We start from the raw sequence: 20,826 nt of genomic DNA, 5'->3' as shown, positions 1-20,826 counted from the left end.
GGAGTTGCCTGCCAAATTCTCAAAATTAAAACTCAAGTTGAAGGATGGCAGTTTTGATAAAAACTGAAGAGAGTCAGTGTCAGTCATAGATGGACAAGTGCAAGGGGACATAATGTGACTTCCTCTGAAAGATTTAATATTTGCAGCGGTAAACAGTCAAAAGACTGTGGATGCAAAAATCTGTCAAATTTAAATAAAGTTGTTGTTTTTTTAATGTTTTTTTATGTATCAGATTTTTCTTTGCTCATGAAGTCATGAAATCCACTAGACAGGCAAAAATACACAAACATATAAGGCCATACCTTGAGGAATGCATGAAAGCGTGGTTTTTGTTTCTCACACCGAACAATGGTCTCTTTGCTCATTTCAAAAAAGTTGACAAAGGGGGGATAGGCCTTCACCAGCTCTTTAGACTATAAGGAAGGGAACAAAAAAAAAAAAAAAGGAAGAGTCACACAGAAGAATGAAGTTTACTTGAGAATCGAAAATACTAGTCTCATTAAGTAATTTGACACACCATGATGCCGATATCAATTTCTCTCTGACTTTGACCAGCCTTGACCACCAAGCATGTGTGAACTTTTACAGCATGTATACATCATGTATAAACACGCAGAAACTCACGTATTTCAGAATGATGTTTCCAACGCTTCTGTTTTCTGACCAGTCTGTGAGGAGCTCCTCAAGATCATTCTGATCAACAGATCAGAAGGTTAACAACAAAACTTTTCTCCGATTTTTGCATAAGACAGACATTTGAGGATACATTACCTTTATTCTGGTATGAACTTCATAGATGTCTGGGATGCTGCCAAATATTGTCTTAATCTCCTCTTGAGCCAGGATAGGTCCACCCACCTGTCCCTCCTTTTCCAATGGATGCTTGAAAAGCTAAAGATTAAAATAAATATGGGAAATACTTTATTATACACCATGAAGAACCAAGAATGATCCACATGTCAAAAGATCAAAGACCAACATTTGAGATGAAATGACAATCCAGGGCAACGTACCCAGAGATGGGGATATTTTCTGGATACTATTTTTCAATTGTCTTCTAATCATACATGAAGAAAATGGCTTGAAGTTTTAGTATTTTCAGGCTTTTATGCCATCATGTTGTGTTCAAGTTAATTCATGTAAGTGTGAACATCACTTGTGAGAGAAGACAGAAAAGGTATAATATATTTTATCTTTATCTGTTTTTACCATCTCCAATCATGTGCCATTGTTGTTTCAGGTTGAAAAATGAAATCCAATTATCAGTCTACTGTCATTCGAAACACGAGCTTATACCATCTGCTTTAGTAATTCGCCGTGTCTATAAATACTAAAGAAAAAGGAACATGACCCAACAATGAAACATGCAGTAATAAACAGCACTACATCTTTTTTTAGGCATGCATGAAATTCTGAATCTCTGGATTATGGAGTCAGTTTCTGCTGTGTTTTTCTTTGATAAAAATCACAGTGGAAGAGCCACAGAAGCAACCTGAAAGTAAGCAACATCAAAATGGAGGAAATCCAAAAAAGATAAAGAAAAGAAAAGAAGCAAAAAAAGAGTAAAAGATTCTCAAGCGGAGACAGAGAGAGAAATGGTCAGGCAGGTCATTTTCTCCCTCACTGGTCAGCTGTCTGACTCTCTGCTGGGACCAACTGATAAGACAGGCCAAGTTGCAGCTTGCAAATACACACATACACACACAAACCTTTAATGATTATAGTTTAGCCTCAAACTGTCGCCAGGGACAACACACTGGTTGACCTGAGGGGGAATATTAGAACTGTGCACACCATGTGAACACAGAAACACACCTACCTGTAGGATGGTGCTTAAAATGTCTACATAGTTGCTTTCAGTTTGGTAGAGCTCCTTGGAGACCTGCCACCTGGCTGACTGCTTGGAAAGAACCGGAGTTGAACTCTTAGAAGGCTTGGAACCCTCTGGAGGAACAAAGAAACCAGGCAGGAAGACATAAGGTTATAATGGTGCACTGAAGTACAGGCAGAGAGTGCCAGGTGTCCATTCACTATCATAGCTCGTTAACAACTATGACTGGCTGAAAACGAAATTATTATTATTATCAATATTTTTTATGTACTGTAAGCCAATTCTGTTGTGCAGATTACTGGCACAATGTATGTAATGGAATGAAAAGTATGTAAATGCAAAAATATAGGTTATAGGTTTTTAATAGGTTTTGGTTCATTCATGTTGGTACACAGAGTTAATAACTATACTTATTTGACTTTAAAGAACTATTTCGTTTGACATGGCCTGGCTGACCTCATTGCTCTTTACAAGCCAGTGCTCTCAAAGTTGGAGAGCATGCCATTTGCCAAATCAAGAGTCAGACGTTCACACAAAACGTGTCTTACATCGCTCTGTGCTGACTGTGAAGAAGATTTCCTTGAGAAATTTCTTGGCATTTTTCCTAAAACTGAGTTATCAGAAGCTGAACGTGCCAGAGCTAAGTGGTTATGTTTATGTCTGCCAATGGCTATTTTTTTTTTTTTCATCTGACATCTGTTACATGTTCTGCTTTTATCGTATCCCCCCCCCCCCCCCAACACTTTAAGCCAAATTAAAGTATTAAACTATGCTCTTTAGACGAAGGTACTGCATTGAGTCGAAGTAAGGCTAGTATTTCTAATATTTGGTGACTAGTCAGTTGCAGTGCTTAAGATTTTCATTTTGTATACAACTACAATGACACTTGTAATCTCTTCATTATGGGTTTTTATAGTTAAGCCATGCACAGTTACACTATCCACTGAGCTATCCAGAAATTAAACCTTGGCTTGTTTGAGGGTGACAAACTGGTGACTACTTCACATTTGTACTCCATTACACTCAGCTGGCCTGGGAGCAACTGAGTACATAACTAAAAAACAGAAACAATTTGGTTGTGTTCCAGATAAAAACCAACTACTTTACTGTAAAGGCAGTCTGTCATCCTTCAAACAATAACTTTGTAATAGCTCTTAATTAATGTCAACCAGTATTACCACTGTCCTGCTCAAAATCCAAACCTCCATAAGTTCCCTGGTGCTGCTCTTCTTCTGGTTGTTGACAAGCATTTGTAGTCAGGTGGGACCTTTTTCTCCTCTCCTCCCTGTCTGTCCTACTCCTTTCCCTGGTTTTCCTTCTTCCTATCCTAGTCTTGGTCACAAAACTGTCTCCTACTCTGTCTTCTGGAAATAAGAAGAGTTGTGCACAGTTTTCATCTGAAGAAAGAAAAACTCAACTAAAGCACAACCACAGGGGGAAAAACAAATGCTGCCTGCAGGGATACATTAATATTTAGCAATTTATATATGACATAATTGCTTAAGAGTTGCATAAAAGACACGGTCATTCATTCTCCCATCAATACCTGCCAAAGCCTTGCATGTCTCTGGAGTATTAGAGATGTCCAGCAGTGAACCAATAGACAACGAGTGCTCTGCTGATGGTCTTTTGCGCGGAGGGAAGGGAGAGATCTCTGTTTCCTTGGTGAGCTGAGCCAATGTGTCCTTCAGACGTCGACGTTTACGGTTACTGTTTGGGGTGGTGAGGGAAAGGAGGGACACTGCTCTCTTCATAGCTGGGCTGTCATTCTGAAGTGCAGAGAGGAAAAAGAAAGCTCATGGTAAACACAAAGCAACCTATGTAAAAACTAAAGAATAAAAAGGTCATGAACTTTTCTTGCAAATTATGAAATGAATGACAAGTACAAAAAGGGCAGTATGGATCAGCTACACTTAATCTTATCCCTTATTTCTATGTTGCATGTGGAAAGGTTCCCTGAGATTTTACAGCTCATCATGGACACTTTCTGGAACTTGTCACAGGTTTTTGACACAACAGTTGCTTCCTCAATATTGTGAGGAAGTCCAAGATGAAGCACTGATTGTCATGTAGGGCAGCCATGGTTTTTAAATGTTCAAATAGTTATTTATTTGTTTGTTTTACAGCTTCAACTAGTTTTGTGATAATACTGTGTAATCTGGATACAGCAAAAAGCTTGAGAGTGACAGGAAACTCCATAATGAAGTGAAAGGGGTAAGACTTAATATGGCAAGACTTAAAAGAACTGATGGCAGTTTACCACTGTTCTGGAATATGCAAGCTAAAACCATCAAAGTAACAAAAATTAAGTATTTAAACAGGAACAGGGACCATGTAAAAACAAAGAACAAGAGTTTAGAATTAAAAAACAAATAGGAGAACTGTTTCTAAATACTGTACTTGCACATCTAGGAAAAAAAATCCTTGTACCGTTTGTTGTCTTACATAAATATAGCATATCCATTTTTGTGTACATAATTTTTGCTTTTATAGATACACAAATAATAATTTAATAATCATGTACTCACCTTCTCATAGAGGTACATGGATTCTCCAGCTCGAGCATCCATCTGAATACTTCCCCAGAACCACTGCGACAGAGAAGAAACAACAGTTTTTATTGACCCGAGTGAGGACAAAGACAGAAAAAGATTAACAATGCTTAATATTGTACCCTTTCCTTTGAAAACCAATAAAACTGACAAAGTAAAGAAAATGATACCACTATATTGACTGTGTAGTTAACAATACAGACAAACCAAGTTATGTAGGTGATTTAACCTTTTCATCCACTGGAAGAGGAACTCTATTTTTCACCCCCTCTCTGACAGCATCGGAGGGAAAAGGGGGGGGGAGCAGAGACAGTATTGATTGAGATTTAACCTTAACAGAATCCTGATCAGATAATTACTCTGTTTCAGAGCATTCTTTATTTGGCTCTGGTCCCTTCTGTGTCCCTGTCCTCCTGCAACATAACCCCAGTGGACACTAATTATTCAGCTATGTCTGGACAGTCTTGGCCACTACCAATCAAACTTGTGTTTGTGTTGAAGTTGCACAGAAACATTACTGTGTGTATTAGATGCTGTTCTGAACTTTTAATGGTTTGTTGGGTGATGTTAAGCAGCTTTAGTAGTTGATCTCAAGAATAACAACAAAACATGGCAGCAAAGCAGAGAAAAAAAAAACCCTTAAATGTGCAGTTTAGAGCAAACTGAAGGCAGAGTTTAATGACATATAGGGCTGACCAATGAGAAGTAGTAATAATAGAGTAATGACTACCTGTTACCTTGAGTAATAGCTTCTTCTGGGTCAGAACATCAGTACGTTAAAAAGCATCACAGCTAGTGTGATCCCATCAGTAGATAGTTTCTAGTCTATAATGTGTGTCATTCCATGATAATGTCAATAATTATCCAAGGCTATTTTAAGTAAAAATCAATGCCAAAGACAAGAAAATAAACATAAAGGCCTACCTCTTGTTTGACCACAAAGAGGTTCTTGGAGGGAGAAAATGGTAGCTCCTTTACCAGGTTTTCCTCCACAACCATGTGCGTACACCTTTCATTTCCAACCTCAAGGTACATGCCGCCTTTCATGAAGAAAAACGAGGAGATTATATAAATAAAATGCATACAACACTAAATCCTTATCACAGATTCATTCTGGAACATGAGACAATAACCTCTAAATTACAGTCAGGGTCAGAAAGACCCAGTCATATGGAGCCAGTCTGGGATTACAGACAAGAAACTGCAGAAAAACTGCAAAAGTTCTCCACAAGGCTTTAAAAAAAGACCTTCCTGTAGTAGAGGGTGCTCAAACTGATCTTATATGTCTTTAGTGTACATTGTATGAAGCTTTCATAGACTGTGGCACTGACCGTGTTTAAGAGTCCTCTCTTCCATGTTGGCCTTTTCTTCCTCAGAAAACCCCAAAAAACTGAGAACGCAGTCCTGGAAAGGGGGCACTTTGAACTCAGTTCGAAATTCCTCGTCACCTGCATGGAAATTTCTTCACAAAAAATAACATTAATAAAGAATTTACTGTACTGAACAGTATGTGCAGTAAGTAACAGTAGTGTGCAATGCAATTAAACATAAAATGATTATCTAATGGCTGCTTAACTAACACTGATATGCAAGGTATATAATAGGTGACATGAACCGTGCAAAACAATAAGTAAACAAGACAGTTTTACAATTATCCCCTCTGGGCACATACCAAGGTAATAAGCATCAGCTTGATGCCCTGACATGGCTTATTATCAGCCAATTTGAACTCTTGTCAGCACTGTAATCATGAAGACAGTGGCGGAACATGCTTGAAACAATTCAGACACAACAAAGCTTGTTAGCTTGCACTGGTTTTATACCATTTCAGGATCGGAAAATCACATTCAGATTTTGCTTTATGGTGGGGGAGGGATACATATACAGTGGTCCCTTGCTATAACGCGGTTCACCTTTCACGGCTTTGCTGTTTCGCTGATTTTTTTTGTGCAATTATGCATGCTTTTTTTTCTTTTAAACAGCACATTGTGTTCTGCGTCCTGATTGGCTGTAGACCATTGTCAATCAATCTCCTCCGTGCAGTGTTTCCTGTAAAGTACAGAATGCATTCAGCTTGTCAGATTTTCATAAAGATTCGATCACCAGCTGTTTGACTCTGAAGTGCTGTACTGTTTGTAAGTTTTCTAACCAACCAAGGAAGATGCTATCATCGCACAAAAAGTTGGAAGTTACCGTATTTTTCGGACCATAAGGTGCACCGGATTATAAGGCGCATTATGCGAAACAAAACAGTCAGATAAGTCAAACTTTACTCAACTCATTCTTCTTGCTTCCTCTACTTCCGTACCATTGATTCACTAATGTTAATTAATTCTCTGGTAGCTGCTCTATTCCCATGTTCTGGACCTGAAAACAGGGTTTGATACCGGACTTATTTTTCCACAAAGTTTTTAACTTTGAGAGAGTTTAAACAAGAGAGAAAAGTGAGAAAATGTTCGTGCCTGTCTGACAAAAGTGTATAAAGTGTGTAGCCAGGGGTTTTCTTCAAACATCTATGATAATCGTAAAAAATAAAGCTGGCTATTTCGCGGATTTCACCTATCGCGGGTTATTTTTAGAACGCAACTCCCGCGATAAACGAGGGACCACTGTACATGGTTTTTTTTTAGTTCACAGGCTTTTGTATTTTAATTAAATACCATGTTACTTTCTTAAATTCCTCCTGTTTACTTGCCAAGCATTGTGAGCTGCCAATTAGAGTGAATCTTCAGAGCAGGAGGATGATGATTATTTTAGCCAGCTGCAGTCCAAAACAACAGAGTTTGAGTCCCAGCTGTAGGGCGAGATTCTCTTTGGGGAAGCAGCTACTATAACTGGTGACGATCACCACAACAGCGACCTGGCTAGCAGGCCAGCTGATTGTTGAAAGCCCAGAGAGGATGGGCTGGCACTAGCTGGTTACCTGCTTTACCAAAGTGCTGCATGTGTTGGAAGCACGTCCTTTAAATGGTATTCAACATTCAACTTACACATCATCTCTTCTTTCCCAGGCCTTAAGAATCCATGATGGAGTAAGGATGGGTGTCCCCATGCACACTGCCAGCTAAGGACAAAACACAGCAGAGGAGAACACAAATGGGTAATTGGTGAATAAGAAATGAGGCAGAAATGACAGAAATAACAAAAAGAAGGACATGACATTCATCTAGGCACAATTTTGCAACTAAAAGACCGTCAAATAGTTCTGCTGTCACTGATAACAGCATAACTACCTCTCCCGTCTGTTTTCATTACTCCTGATCGCCCTGTCACTCAGAACCACAATACAAAACACGACAGGTACAAACATTTTCTACTTCAGGCACAATACAAAAACAAGTGTCTGGGGTTGAAACAATTCAGTTTTTTTCTTTAAGTTAGCGTCACACTTTCAAATGGAAAACAGCCTTGACTGCCTCTCACAACAAGTTCACTGCATTTTGTCTTTTCTGCTAGAACAAAATACACCCTTCACAATACTTTGAGAAAGAAAAGGGCAAAGCAATGAAAAAATTAACTGAAAAGAGGAAATAACAGTGAAGGAAGAGGAAAGAAAGAAATGGATTAATAAGAAAATAATTGCGAGGAGGACTAAAAGCAGAAGAGCATCAAGCATCTGTTCATCCGTGCGGAAAAACGACAAGAATGACGAGTGTCAATCTATTCATCCGCCCACCCATCGATCTCTATTTATCCCCACGGAGGAGGGCACAAAACAGTGAAAACTGCTGGATCCTTTTTGAACTCGGTTTAAAAAGGACCCAACTGGGAATTAAATTACAACTTTCTGACAGACCCAGACATTAGGATTCAAGCTAGGTTGCAGGGGGGCATCACATCAGTCCTGCTCATTCTATTTATTCAAGCAGAGAGGAGTGTTTCACAGTCAAAAGAAGTGGTGTACAATAAAAAGCCAGGAGGAAGAAATAAGTCACTCAAGTCTTCCAACTTTCAGAATATGACAGTGTTGCCACCCATTGTTTTTGTTAAAATATATATATATGTATATAGTTATGTGGAATGTTTTCGGTTCAAATTTTTTTGGTGTCCTGACTTCAGTTTCACATATAGCTCTGTTTTTAGTTGCAAAAAAAGGGAGATTTTGTTCCCAGTGGTTAGGGTGACATAATTATTCTATTTTTTTTTAAATAATTTTTTACTCATTCTAGTTAATGCATCAAAACAATGACAATTTAGCAGAAAGTATAATAAGTTTGTTAGCTTTACAAAAGCTGTAAATAATGTTACCCTGTCTTCTAAACATGTATTCTAATGGAGTCAAGAACATGTGCGTAGGCTCCATCATTTCTATGCAAGCCTTGATGCGTTATTTTGAGCACCAGGGCAATGAGTCGCCGGCTCCCCAGTTTAAGGCTACTTAATGCAAATCAGGGGCATCCAGCAGAATGTGACGCCTCCGGTTACTCGCAATAACCACTGAAGCTAGACACTGCAGAACTAAACTGAAGATCGATTCAGAAACTTCATGCCTTATTTCTGAGGGGTTTTTTTTTTAATGCATTTTGTAAGCAAATGATTCACTGTGTTTTCTTTGGTTTCAGAGTAGGGAAAAATTTGCCAGTTATCTATCTTGATAGTATTTGGTGGTGGTTCACCTATCAAGTCTCCAAAAGCTAGAAAGTGAAGTGTTCCTTTGCAGAAAAAAAGGCCCCTTTGGAAGTGCTGTGTCTCTTAACAGGTTTAAAAAAAATGTAACAAAGAGTATGTAATAGGTTAAGAAGTTTGTCAATAATGCTCATCCCTTCAACACACTGCAATTAATATTGGATGCACAGAGTAAAAAGACAGGAGGGGAAAAGTAAATACAAACCCTGTATTTCTCTCCATGAGTGGAGTATGCAACAAGATGAGTGACCTTTGTGCTGAAGTCTTTCCGTATTGTCCCACCCATGTGATGAACCAGATTCACCAAGTTTTTCTACAAAAACAAAGAAAAACCACAAGGTCAACACAAAAACATAATATCAAGGTGGGAAAGGCCAGAAGTTCTTTAATCTAATTTACACCGTATCAGATCATAGTAGAAACTACTTTGGCCTCACGCACCACGTGTAAAGTGTTGGATAGAAATGTAACTTTTATACTTAAACAGGTTTTTGATTTTTTTGTCTGTTTATTAGCAGAACTACAAACAGATAGTGCCATGTATATGCTTCATAAACTCACCATTTCCTCTTTGTTCCTGAATCCAGTGAAACACAGTGACAGGTTTAACATGGTGGTGGAGTAGAGAGGTCGACATGAAAACTGGAGAGGCTACGATAAAGAAACAGTAAAATTAAGAGGGGAATTAATAACAAATTCGAATTTCAAGTTTTCCTTTAACAATATTTAAACATTATCTACAACACAAATTATTATTTAAGTAAAATTGACTCCTAATTTCAAATAACAGCCTGTCGTAACTGCACAATAGCTTTCCCTTGTCATGAGGTACACCTCGTTCATGCTCTGAATTGTAGTCATGCATGTGTGCGCTGTCTTCAACTGACAAATGCACTCAGTCTTGTTGATAGCAGCCACAGTCGGGGATATCGTTCGACAACAGTATCCTGTGTGAAGTCTGTCAGACAGACGGCACAGCAGGGAGGAGCTGCTCCTGTTCATCATCCTGTTCTGAGTCACAATGCAATTTCTGCATCCTGCTTTCTTAAATCAAGTTTCATTTCAGGGCCATCTCCGTTGGATCCCCCCCACACAACAAACAGGCAACATATTTCCCCGAGCGAGAATTTCAGAGCGAAGATGTAAATATCTGCTGAATTCTAGAAGCCATGTTTTAGATGAAGCTGAGGAGATGCTGTGTTTGAGTTATAGAGAAAATGAAGTGAACTGTTTCTTGATTGCATAATATTGTCAGCGAATCTACATGGACACTTTATGCCCCACAACTTTTGCATAAAATAAATCTGTTGTCAATCAAAGACTCACTTCATCCTTTGCAGCACAGTGCAGCACAACAGGAGGCCCAACAATGCGGTGTTCATGTTTGTAGAGGTAGTTGTATTCAGGAGAATCAAAGTCTGTGAGAACAAACACCGTCTCAAACTCAGTGTTCTCTCCATCCCCAAACTCCTGGACGCTATCTGTCATTATGAATGGGGTGTTGATGTCCTGAACAGGAAGAACAACAAAATGGAGTTATAGATCAGTGTGTGGCAGACTGGTAAAGTCTAATGTGTAATTCAGAAGCACAAAAACACTACATATAGGCTTGTTAGTTTTTAGGTCTGTTAGTGAGGTTTAATAATTTTAGTCCAAGTTAATTGATCCAATGAACTGAAAAAATAACCATTTTTGTTTTATGTTTCTTCAATAAGTAAGAAGCAGCCACAAATTTTGGTCTTTACAGCTAATCTTTGAAGAAATATTGGCACAACTAGAATACCAACCCTATCCCTTACTGATATATGTAAACAGGTTGCTATGACGCTAAAATAATCGACTGGTTAATAGAAACACTCAGAGAAAAGCGTTTCTGGGAAACCTTGGATCCTGCCATTTATTTAGCAGCAGTAACAAAAAAAAAAAAAAAAAAAAATAGCTCTGCTTAGACTCAATAAACACAACAAAGCCTATAAAACATATGAAACATGCGTTTGATGGTATGGCTAACTGATGTAAGCCGAAAGGTACAAAATCTCCAATGTCGATGTGGAGGAGAGAGCGAATTGAAATTGCAAGTTAACAGTTTGGATTATTCATATATATTTACTCATACCATTGTTAAACCTGCCTGTTACAAACAAAAAATCCAGTTGATGAAAAAATACTAAAGTCATCAGCAGAGTGACAAACTGTAATTACTTTGTTAAGACACATGTGTCTTAACAAAGGGGAGGGGGGCATTTGCTTTGCATGAGGAGATTTGCATGAGGAGAAGAGAAAATCTGTCCACATTTTAAAAACAAGTTCTACAAGAATCTACAGTCAAGTGGATTGCCAAAAAATGCCAACATCAGTACAGAATGCCAAATATACAAAAATGTTGCAATCTGCTAAATAACTAAACAGAGGTACTGAGAAATTATCTGGACAAAAATCAAAAATCTCAACCAAATTACAGACTAATTCATCTGAGATATTTCCCCTAGTTAATTATTCATTGGCATCCTGTCAGACAATCAAAATTTCAATGAATTTATGTCATCCCTTATAAAGAAATGACGGCCAGAGGGATACTTTCTTTCAAATATTACTTTGTGCAAAAAAATAAAATAAAATGTGTATATATATATATATATTTATAATGTAACTGCAGCCTGTCCTGACTCGAGCCCTATAAAGACAAGGCTGCAATCTATTCATTTCATTGAGAAAGAAAGCAAACTTGCATGTTTCTGAACTTTTCAAGCCATTTCTTTAACAGAAGATGACACTCAAAACTCACAGCTTCTTGGGTACATTACTATTAATGTCCCTGCAGGGCATGGTCCACTTATTTTTCTGTGTGCAAACAGATTTTCATAGCACAATTTGCAACTCTAGCCTCTCCATTAAGAGCAGGAAATTAACCATTTTCAAATGCCATTGAGGTAAATTGAAAGCATTTGAAATGACTTCATATTATCTCTCAGCCGAGAAGCCGGAATTGACATTTGAGTGCAAATCTCTGTTCCAGTTGCTGATCCAGATATCAACTATTACATCCCTTATTTTTAAATATTCACCCCACAAATCAATTCCACATCAGTGAGTTAGACATGCACCATGATTGAATGAGTACCCAGTGTGAATTAAGACTCATGCAGAACTTCCCCAAGTTCCCATCAAAGTGTCAGACAGTCACACAGATACGCAGACACTGTACTATACCATATTGACTATAGATTTTATCATCATTTTCTCCTCGGCACCCGCCTCGCCTTTTCTTATCTTTACCACAGGTACCTCCATTACTCTGATGGCCTGTAAAAATCAACCAGTAGGAAGTGGATGTCAAACACTGGCATTTAGAAGAAACGCATTTAAAAAAAAAAAAAAAAAAAAAAAAAAAAAAAAAAAAAAGACATGAGAAGGACAGAAGGTTGAGACAGAAGACAAATGCATACAAATTAACCCCACATGAGGAAAAAAAGAGAGCAGGGCTGGGTTTATGGAAGCAGCAAGGAGCAAGTGAGGAAAAGAAAGGGCGGAGTCTGTGTCCTTGCAAAGACAGTGGCTTCAAACAAATATCAGGCTCCAGAGGGGGTAGGCAGGGTGGAAGAAGAAACTTCAGTTAAAAATTAATATAAAGTTCAAAGCCCTATGGGAGGAGGAGAGAGGAGGAGGACAGAAACAGTAAAGACATTGTGGTGGCGGGGGCCTTGTTCTGTGGGATGACTGAACGATGGCGGTGGGCGGTCAGGCAGGCAATCGGGAGTGCTCTGATGGAGCTGTTGGCAGATGTCTTTGGATGTGGCTGCGCTACAGGATTGGCAGGGAGAAATAGATGATTTAAGAAAGGAGCCTTCAGAAGTGACAGGGCTCAGGAGACCAGGGAAGGAAGTCATTCTTGCAGCACTTAGTCTACCGCCACACCTCCAAATCACCTTCATATGGTGCTATTCAGAGACTCTGCTATTTCAACTATGCGGCTTACTGAAGCAGACACAAACATGCCCTAGACACATAAATATTGCTATCTTCACATTTTTACAGGGTACAGCGTTTTGTTTATTCAACATATTTTTGTTTTGTTAAAACGAATTTGAATACGACTCCAGGCTTTGCTTGGTTCTGCACACATGAAAAAAAATACAGAATATATAAATCCAACATGGACTAACTACTCACCAAAAAATTTTTAAAAAAAAATGAGGGCACACCCAGAGTTATATATGAAAATGAATGGGTAAGCCAGGTATGTACTTGGAGCTTAAATAAACAGTACTGAGAGTCATGAAGGCAACTTTCTTTGTATCCAGCTAGATTACCATGGCAACTTATGAAAACATAACCTCGTCTAACTGGATTATGTTCACAGCTACTGTTTGAAATAGACTTGCAGCAACACATTTTCAGTGATTTTTTTTAAAGTGTGCTCCAAGTGTAACAAAGATTCTTTCCTGAGGAAACAGCTTACAATTTAAACAAAGATCAACAGATTTCCATGGCAGAAGTTTAAGACATAACATGTAAATAACATTTTTTTAGTAATAAAATGAAGCCAAGTGTTAAAAACAATGAAAGTGTCCACTGCACCAACACTCCATGTTTCTCCTGTTTTTGAGTTCACCAGCACCCCATGCCCCTCCAAACCTCTATCCTCTGTAGAGCAATCCACTGTTGCCCCCTTTCCTGTAGTCAGACTTTTTAACTAATTATTCTACAACTGCATAGTGTCATCAGGCTACATGCTGCTGGTTTTATGGAGGACAGTATGCAAGCAGCTCTGTATAGGTCACATACACAGAATCCACAAAGAAATGCCAGCTATGATGAACTTGTATCAGAGTACACGCCTCTGGTAATGCGTTTAAAACCAATTAAAACCTATTCCCCAACTGCCTCTTTATCATTAATGATTGATTGCTTGCAAAAATGTCCTAAAATGAATCATGTTTTTATTTTAAACAAATGCAACAGTCAGTTAATATGACATTTAGCAATTGAGCATTCTACTGATTATTCCATTGATTAATTAGATAAGAAATGCTTTTGTCTAATTAGTAAACAATAATAAACATTCAAAAGAGAAAATACACAGGTTTTTTAAAATGAACAGGCTATTGGTTTCCATTTTAACACTTGCAAGGTTTTTAAGTTTACCTGCGTACAAAATTAGCTTTTTAGAGCTGAGGGGTAAAAAGCTAAACCCTTTGATTATATTTATGAGCCACATTGAATTTTTTTTTTTAAAGAAAACATATTCTTAAATGCAAAAATATATAACCTCTAAGACAGTCAAAGGTCAAAGTAAACAAGAAAACAAGACATTAAACCGATGTAGATGTTAATAATTAATATTAATAATTCAGTATGCAACCACACAGCACTAGGTCAGTGGCTCATTCTTATTTGCCTGTGAAAAGAGCTTTTATTTTTATATTATTTAAATATTAATAAAATTTAATCAATATAATATTTTATATTATTTCACTTTAAATCTGAAAAATGTTATGAAATCCTTGAAATAAATATGGTCTAGTTCACCCCCTTTAGACTCACCCCTTCTTGTTCTGCTTACAGGTATTGCTGCCATGTAAAATTGCATGGCTGCTGTCAGCCTTGAGCAAGCTGCCTAATTTAAACATCAGACTACATTAACAGTTCATCTGCACATTTTAATAGAACTTCTGGAGGCTTACTGCAAATATTTCACTAAGTAAAACTAACGGCAAGGGGTAGGACCATTTACAAAGTTCACGTTTCTTTATGTCAGAGTTTATTAAATAGGTGGTTTAATGAAGGACTCTGCCAGCTTTTACAGTAGTTAATAGTGATGACAAAAACAAGTGCTATTGTTTGGGCACTAGAAAAACTCCACCTGAGGAGACCGCCTCGTAACAGCTTTGCTTCTTTGCTCTTCGCTGTGTGTATACAGACCCTGACTCCACGTTAAATTAGAGCTGGGCGATAGAACGATAACGATATGTATTGCGAAATAACTTTTTCTCGATAGAAAAATGAAACTATTGCAATAGACCTCATCTCTCTCTCTTCCCGTCTTTAAAAAAAAAAAAGAACAGCCAATCCAAATTAAGTAGCGCAGAGCCAAACCAAACAGCCGCAGCATCACGTCACGTGACTTGTTATGTACAGCACAAGTGCCAAGCCGCACATGTGTATTTGTTTCCATTACCCGCCGTGCCGGCCGGGTAATGGAGAAAATGAGTGTGCCGACTAGAGAAAAATCAACCGAGAGCTTGGGTGACCAGGTTACCGAAGAGAACACAGATGACGGTTCCAATGCCAGAGAGATTGTCGAAAGGAAGGGCTAGAGAAGTTCCGTAGACTGAAAGCGCTAATTCGTCATCGAAAACAACCAGGAGAATCCCTGCGAAGCAGCAACAGTCAATTGAGTCGGCTTTCTCCAGCATCTTACCATATGACAAAAAAGCTAAGAGACATAGCGACATAACGAATGCCATAGCCTACCGTCTTGCTAAAGACATGCTACCAATAAACACAGTCGAAAATGAAGGATTCAAGCAGCTAATTGAGGTAATAGCTAAGCTATACAACAAGGAGAGATTGAGAATTTCCTTTTAGTTCTCAGTTTATTTGATATTGACAAAAGTTAGTCAGTTTTGTCTGTTCTTCTGTAAAACAAACTAAGATTTATTTTTAGAATTAATATTTTGTTTCTAAGTGGAATTGACAATTTAGTAGTCTGTTGTGTTTGTTCTATTTTGAAACTTAAATGCTTTAGCGGCTACCTTTTGTGTAGTTTGCAATATTTGCCTTTATTTATCTGAAACTGAAGTCTCATGTTCCTTAAGTACATCTGCGCTGTTGAACTTATTATTGGAAATAAATATTTAAATCAAAACAAGCTGCTGATTATTTCACATTTTACTTGTGAGCAACGGCACATTTAAATCTTACAAATATAGTTATTTGGCTTATATCGTGATATATATCGTTATCGCCTGAAATGAAAAAAAAAAACATATCGTGATATGAAAAAATCTTATATCGCCCAGCTCTACGTTAAATTATGACAACATCATGGACAAGGCTGCTTGATAAATCGTTTCAGCCCAAATAACGATATTACAGTAGTTTTAAAATAGAAGACAAAAGATAACAAGTCATTCATTAATAGATAAAAGTGGTCAAAACACCCTCAGCTACAATTACACAGTACTGTAATGTATATTTACACAGTAAATATGCAGTATATGAACCAGTTAATGACATGCCATGTTTCTTGATTTGTGCATAATTACATAGAATAAATCTAATTAAACAGACGCGTATAGTCTGGTGCCACAATTATTTGCATTTTCGAGACATCTATAGGACCCATCCATCATGTTCCAATTTGTGCTGTACCAGAAGCATTTCTAATCTAAGAAATCTAATATTTGGATAAATTACAAGGCCATTCTGCCAAACATTTCAGCTAACACCACACACTGACAACAGAGGTCTAGAGGGGCAGAACTCTGTCTAGAGGATTCAGTGTGTCATTGGCCTGTGACCTACTTTTTTTGTTTGTTTGTTTGTTTGTTTTTTAAAAAACACAGAACAGTGATGTTGACCAGCTCAGGTCTGCAACCTTAATAGATGCACAGTGGAAGTGTGAGGTTAACAGAGGAACGATGTACCTGCAGTGCTTTGGCCAGCTCTCTATTTCTGCTTGCTTCTCCCACCAGAACAACCCGTGTCTCCACTTTTGGCAGCACATCTGACAGAGATGAACAGAATGGAGCCAGAGTGAGCAACAGGAAAATGGAAAGGGGAATCAAGCACAATTGAACACACACACACAAAGCAGAAATGTGATAGCGACTGATCAAGGCAGCAGGTTGTCTCTGGGGAGAAAAAAAGTTGTTGTTTTTGTCTTCCTTTCTCATTTTGAGTGACAGTCAAACAAGCCTAAAATGAACTCAGTTGCAGCTTATTATCAGTGTCTGATCCAAACCCTGACAGTTACCTGTACCCAACCTCTAGCCATAAAAAAAACAACCAGGAAATCATTAATTAATTATTATTTGCAAGTTTTCATTATTACAGCTTTTCAAAAAAGTCGTATTTGACAGTCAAATAAATCCCTTTAGGAAAATTCAGGAGTCAGTAGGTAACTTTTGGAGGAAAAACAACCGGTTCTATTAAAACCAATACACTGGCTGGTGGATCATTCACTGCAATCACCAGCATCAACATGGTGCCATAGCCATTTATACTTGTGACTGGGGTATTTAAGTCACTACAGTTTTCTCATAAATTTTATGTGGTACTGGAAAGAAAAAAAAGCAAAACAAAAAACACTGGAATAGAAATACTCTCCATTAGTGCCTAGACCTGCTTCTGTATCTAGAAATCTCTAGGCTCCCACACTGACAATCGTAATCCCGCCTCAAGCATGTCCTTAGTATGCATACTGTTTGTGCCAAGTTACAGAAACTGAGTGACATGCCAAACACCAGAAGTAATGCAGCCACTTTTGGTGTTTGCTTTGATGTGAAAGGCTGACAGTGGTGAGTAAATTGTAATAAACGGAAAATGTGAACAGATGAGCCACAAAAAATAAAATGAACTAAATAAATAAATAAAAAACATAAGCACTTGCTCCCAGTTAGGTAATGTTGAGGTTCCCTGGCAAATGTACTGAGTGGGCCAGACCAAGTTTTGCTTGATTTCACATAACCGTCGGGTGTGGTTTGGCACACAGGTGCCTTATACAGAAAATCAAAAACAGATGTTGCTTTAGTGAGTAGTTTAGAGGAAAAATTTTCTGATTTTTTAAAAACTGTCCTTCCTCAAATTTTCAAAAACAGAAACAAAGATGTGAGGATAGGACTCAAGCGACAAAAGAGGGACGTTTAAGACTTAACAGAACTACCCTGTGTACACAGTAATAGTTGCACAAAGTATCTGAGGCATAATACAATAGGGGTGGGGGAAAAAATCGATACTGTGTAATATCGTGATATTTTGTTTGCTAACAATGTATCGATACAGGGACAGCAGAAATCGATATTTTGTTACAAAAGAAGTTTTTGTGGACTGGAACATGCTCTGACTTCAGAGCATGTTGATCAGCTCCTTTTTCTGAGAAAGAATCCTGACATTCCTTCACTGTCCAAATGTGTTTAACTTTTTATGGCAGCAATAAACATGAGTTTGCTTATTTTAATTTAAGACATGTTTTATTTTAATTAAGTTTAAAACTTTTTTATTTAATGTAAAATAATATTTTGTTTTAATTTACTTTCAAATTCTTCAGTTGCTGAAGGGGCTGCATAGTTTTCACAAATTGCATAGTTCAGAATAGCTATAATTGTACCAGATGGTTGCATTCAGTTAAGTTGGACCAGACTGTAATACAAACCGTTCAGTTTGTCAACAATAAAACTGACTGAAATGCGAGAAAGACTGAGTGTGAGACTTTGTTATTAGATAAAATGAATATTGATAAAGTTTACCTTTATGTACAGAATCTGAATATCGCAAAATATTTTTAAAAATTGCAATAATATCGTATCGTGCGTCAAGTATTGTGATAGTATCGTATCATGGGATGTATGGTGATTCCCACCTCTATAATACAACAGCTAAGGAGGTGTTCACTTAACATTAGTCATTTTAAACTGTGACTCATGTAAATTAATTTTGTTATACTTAAAAGTAATTTTAATATTTTGCCCATGCATTTGTCATCAAGTAGGCTGAACAAAAGAGCAAAAAAACCCAGCGTTTGACAGGATCAAACTGCAAGTAATTGGAAAATCTTACCTACTCCCTGGGAACTAAACAGTACAATTTTCTTTCAGTGCTGTTGTATTTAAATGGGTGCACTAGCTGAAACTAAAGTGACAACTGAGTGAAGTGAATGCATCAATAAATCCAAGAATAAGTCTCTAGGACTAGTGACTTTTGCCTTTGTTTTTCTACAGCATAATGTGAACTATAAGATTTCTTTGTTGTAACCAAAGACTTGATTTGGAGAAATCCCGATTTCAGTGAAACTGAAGATCACTTAGCTGCATTTTGACTTTGACAGTTTGTTTTAGAAATTTAGGCAAGGAAGAAAAAATAAAGTATGCACTGACCTTCCCCATCTTCACATGCCATGCCCAGAAATACATGATCCTTGGTGGTTTCAGCAATCCTAGAATCATAGACCGAAGAATCCACCAACAGACTCCGAGCTGTCCCTAAAGTCAATATGCTGCTGTCAGCCATGGCAGGAACCTAAGGAGGCACCAAACTTTCAAAAGTTACAGAGTCGAACAGAAGCACAGAGGGAGAACACAACGAGACAGAAAGGCTAGAGAAAAGAGGTATAGCGAGTAGGAAAGTAAGAAGAAAGATGTCAACTGAAGAAAGTGGCACAACTTGTCACGATTTCACACACTAGAAGTGCTTGTTAACTTCAACTCTAGGCAATGCAACATACTTGGACAAAACTGTCTTAAAAGCTGTTAACAGTGAAACTTCTTTATAAAAGTTGTAAGCAATTAAGGAAATTTTATTAAAAACGGAATCCAATAATATTAGTGTTTATAGCAAGAGGACAAAAAGTATCGCGACAACAATCCCTTTTAAACCCACTCCGTTAAACACATATTTTATAAAGAAGCTTTATTTTTCTAGCGCTTGCGTTTTTTTAAACGCCTGAGCTAGAAAAATTGCATGGTTCACATGACTGCAGAATAAGCCAAACAACTCAAAGGAAGATAATATCCAAAAAAGGGCTAGCTCAATTAACGTTAGCTACTTACGCTACTAACGTTTAATATTTAACATGGCGCCTCTCAAAAAAGTACTGTAATAAAAAGACAAACTTACCGACTGTTTTGATGCCTTCTAAAAAAAAAATAAATAAATACTAGCTAATGAATCTCAACTGGCCGCTGGACCAGTAATATTTAACAAGCCTTCTAGCAGACCTAGCTAGCCACCAAGCTAGTAAGTCAACAACACAGTTAAGAACTCGTCACAATTCCTCTTCGGTTCAAAACGCTCTTTAAAACAGCTGTAACATCGCTCCGTAAAATCACAGGCCTAGTATCAATGCATGTTGGTTTTTATAAATGACAATAGTCCAAAATGACTACTTTAGTTTGTTGACAGCTAACTACTCGACACTAGTGCAGAGACGGTGTCAGTATGCTGCTCCAGCTCAATTCAAAAAGCAAGGCAAACAACAGGACAGCGCGCTGATTGGGTAAGAGTGACAGGAAGCCGAACGCGTCCGTCCAGCGAGGCCCCTGATTGGTCCGCTCATTCAAATCACGATGCGGCAACAGCAGTATGCAGACAGTCTGCACTCTGCACAACACCCAGTGATGTAACATTCAGGTTCCATGGGAAACTGAAACGCTTACAAAAAGGAAGGTTCAAAGTCTCTTTCTCTCTCGCTCTCTCTCTCTACATAGGTTGTTTTGATTTTTAACTTAAGAAATAAACCTGAATCATTGCTTCCAAAATATTTTTTAAATTCTCTGCAGTTCCTGATTATTTATTCCATTATTTTTTAATATTCCAAAGCAGTACATGGGACACGTGATGCTGACCTACAAATATTAATAAAACAGTTTGAACATAACCCACTAATAATGACAACAAATTTTAATTTGAAATGCATTAATTTCATGTGTCCATGCATACCTAAACCGCTGTTGGTTTTCTGTACAGTCCTGAAAATGCTTTTTTTTGTTTTGTTTTGTTTTTTGTTTTTTTGCTATGTTATTCTTAACATAGCAGAATGATCTAAAACAACACGCCCTGTTGCATTTATGCTGGTGACTATAACCCATGGGTGTATCT

The 20,826-nt window shown here is 37.7% G+C and overlaps 1 protein-coding gene across 7 annotated transcripts in view; it reads right to left on the bottom strand.

The window, feature by feature from the left end:
• ect2 (epithelial cell transforming 2) overlaps positions 1-20,190 on the bottom strand; it is a 38,346-nt gene extending 18,156 nt beyond the window's left edge. Inside the window, exons 1-17 of one of the 7 annotated variants that reach the window (XR_005610346.1) lie at positions 19,846-20,190; positions 19,107-19,248; positions 16,659-16,738; positions 12,220-12,312; positions 10,336-10,518; positions 9,571-9,660; positions 9,215-9,322; positions 7,374-7,447; positions 5,715-5,845; positions 5,308-5,423; positions 4,360-4,422; positions 3,378-3,600; positions 3,034-3,195; positions 1,820-1,944; positions 772-891; positions 625-693; positions 303-413 (exon numbers count right to left, since the gene is read on the bottom strand). Coding sequence is in view for 2 of the 7 variants with exons in the window: in XM_031725906.2 (XP_031581766.1) it covers positions 303-413; positions 625-693; positions 772-891; positions 1,820-1,944; positions 3,034-3,195; positions 3,378-3,600; positions 4,360-4,422; positions 5,308-5,423; positions 5,715-5,845; positions 7,374-7,447; positions 9,215-9,322; positions 9,571-9,660; positions 10,336-10,518; positions 12,220-12,312; positions 16,659-16,738; positions 19,107-19,239 (1,881 nt within the window). In the remaining 5 variants the exon portion in view is untranslated. The remainder of the gene's footprint in view (positions 1-302; positions 414-624; positions 694-771; positions 892-1,819; positions 1,945-3,033; positions 3,196-3,377; positions 3,601-4,359; positions 4,423-5,307; positions 5,424-5,714; positions 5,846-7,373; positions 7,448-9,214; positions 9,323-9,570; positions 9,661-10,335; positions 10,519-12,219; positions 12,313-16,658; positions 16,739-19,106; positions 19,249-19,845) is intronic. The other 6 variants (XR_005610347.1, XR_005610348.1, XM_031725906.2 and 3 more) reach the window with 6 other exon arrangements.
• Positions 20,191-20,826: the final 636 nt, after the last annotated feature.

This window comes from Oreochromis aureus, linkage group 23 (assembly GCF_013358895.1).
Source record: "Oreochromis aureus strain Israel breed Guangdong linkage group 23, ZZ_aureus, whole genome shotgun sequence".
In the NCBI taxonomy this organism is placed as follows: domain Eukaryota; kingdom Metazoa; phylum Chordata; class Actinopteri; order Cichliformes; family Cichlidae; genus Oreochromis; species Oreochromis aureus.
This window is presented reverse-complemented; position numbering and strand designations above follow the sequence as displayed.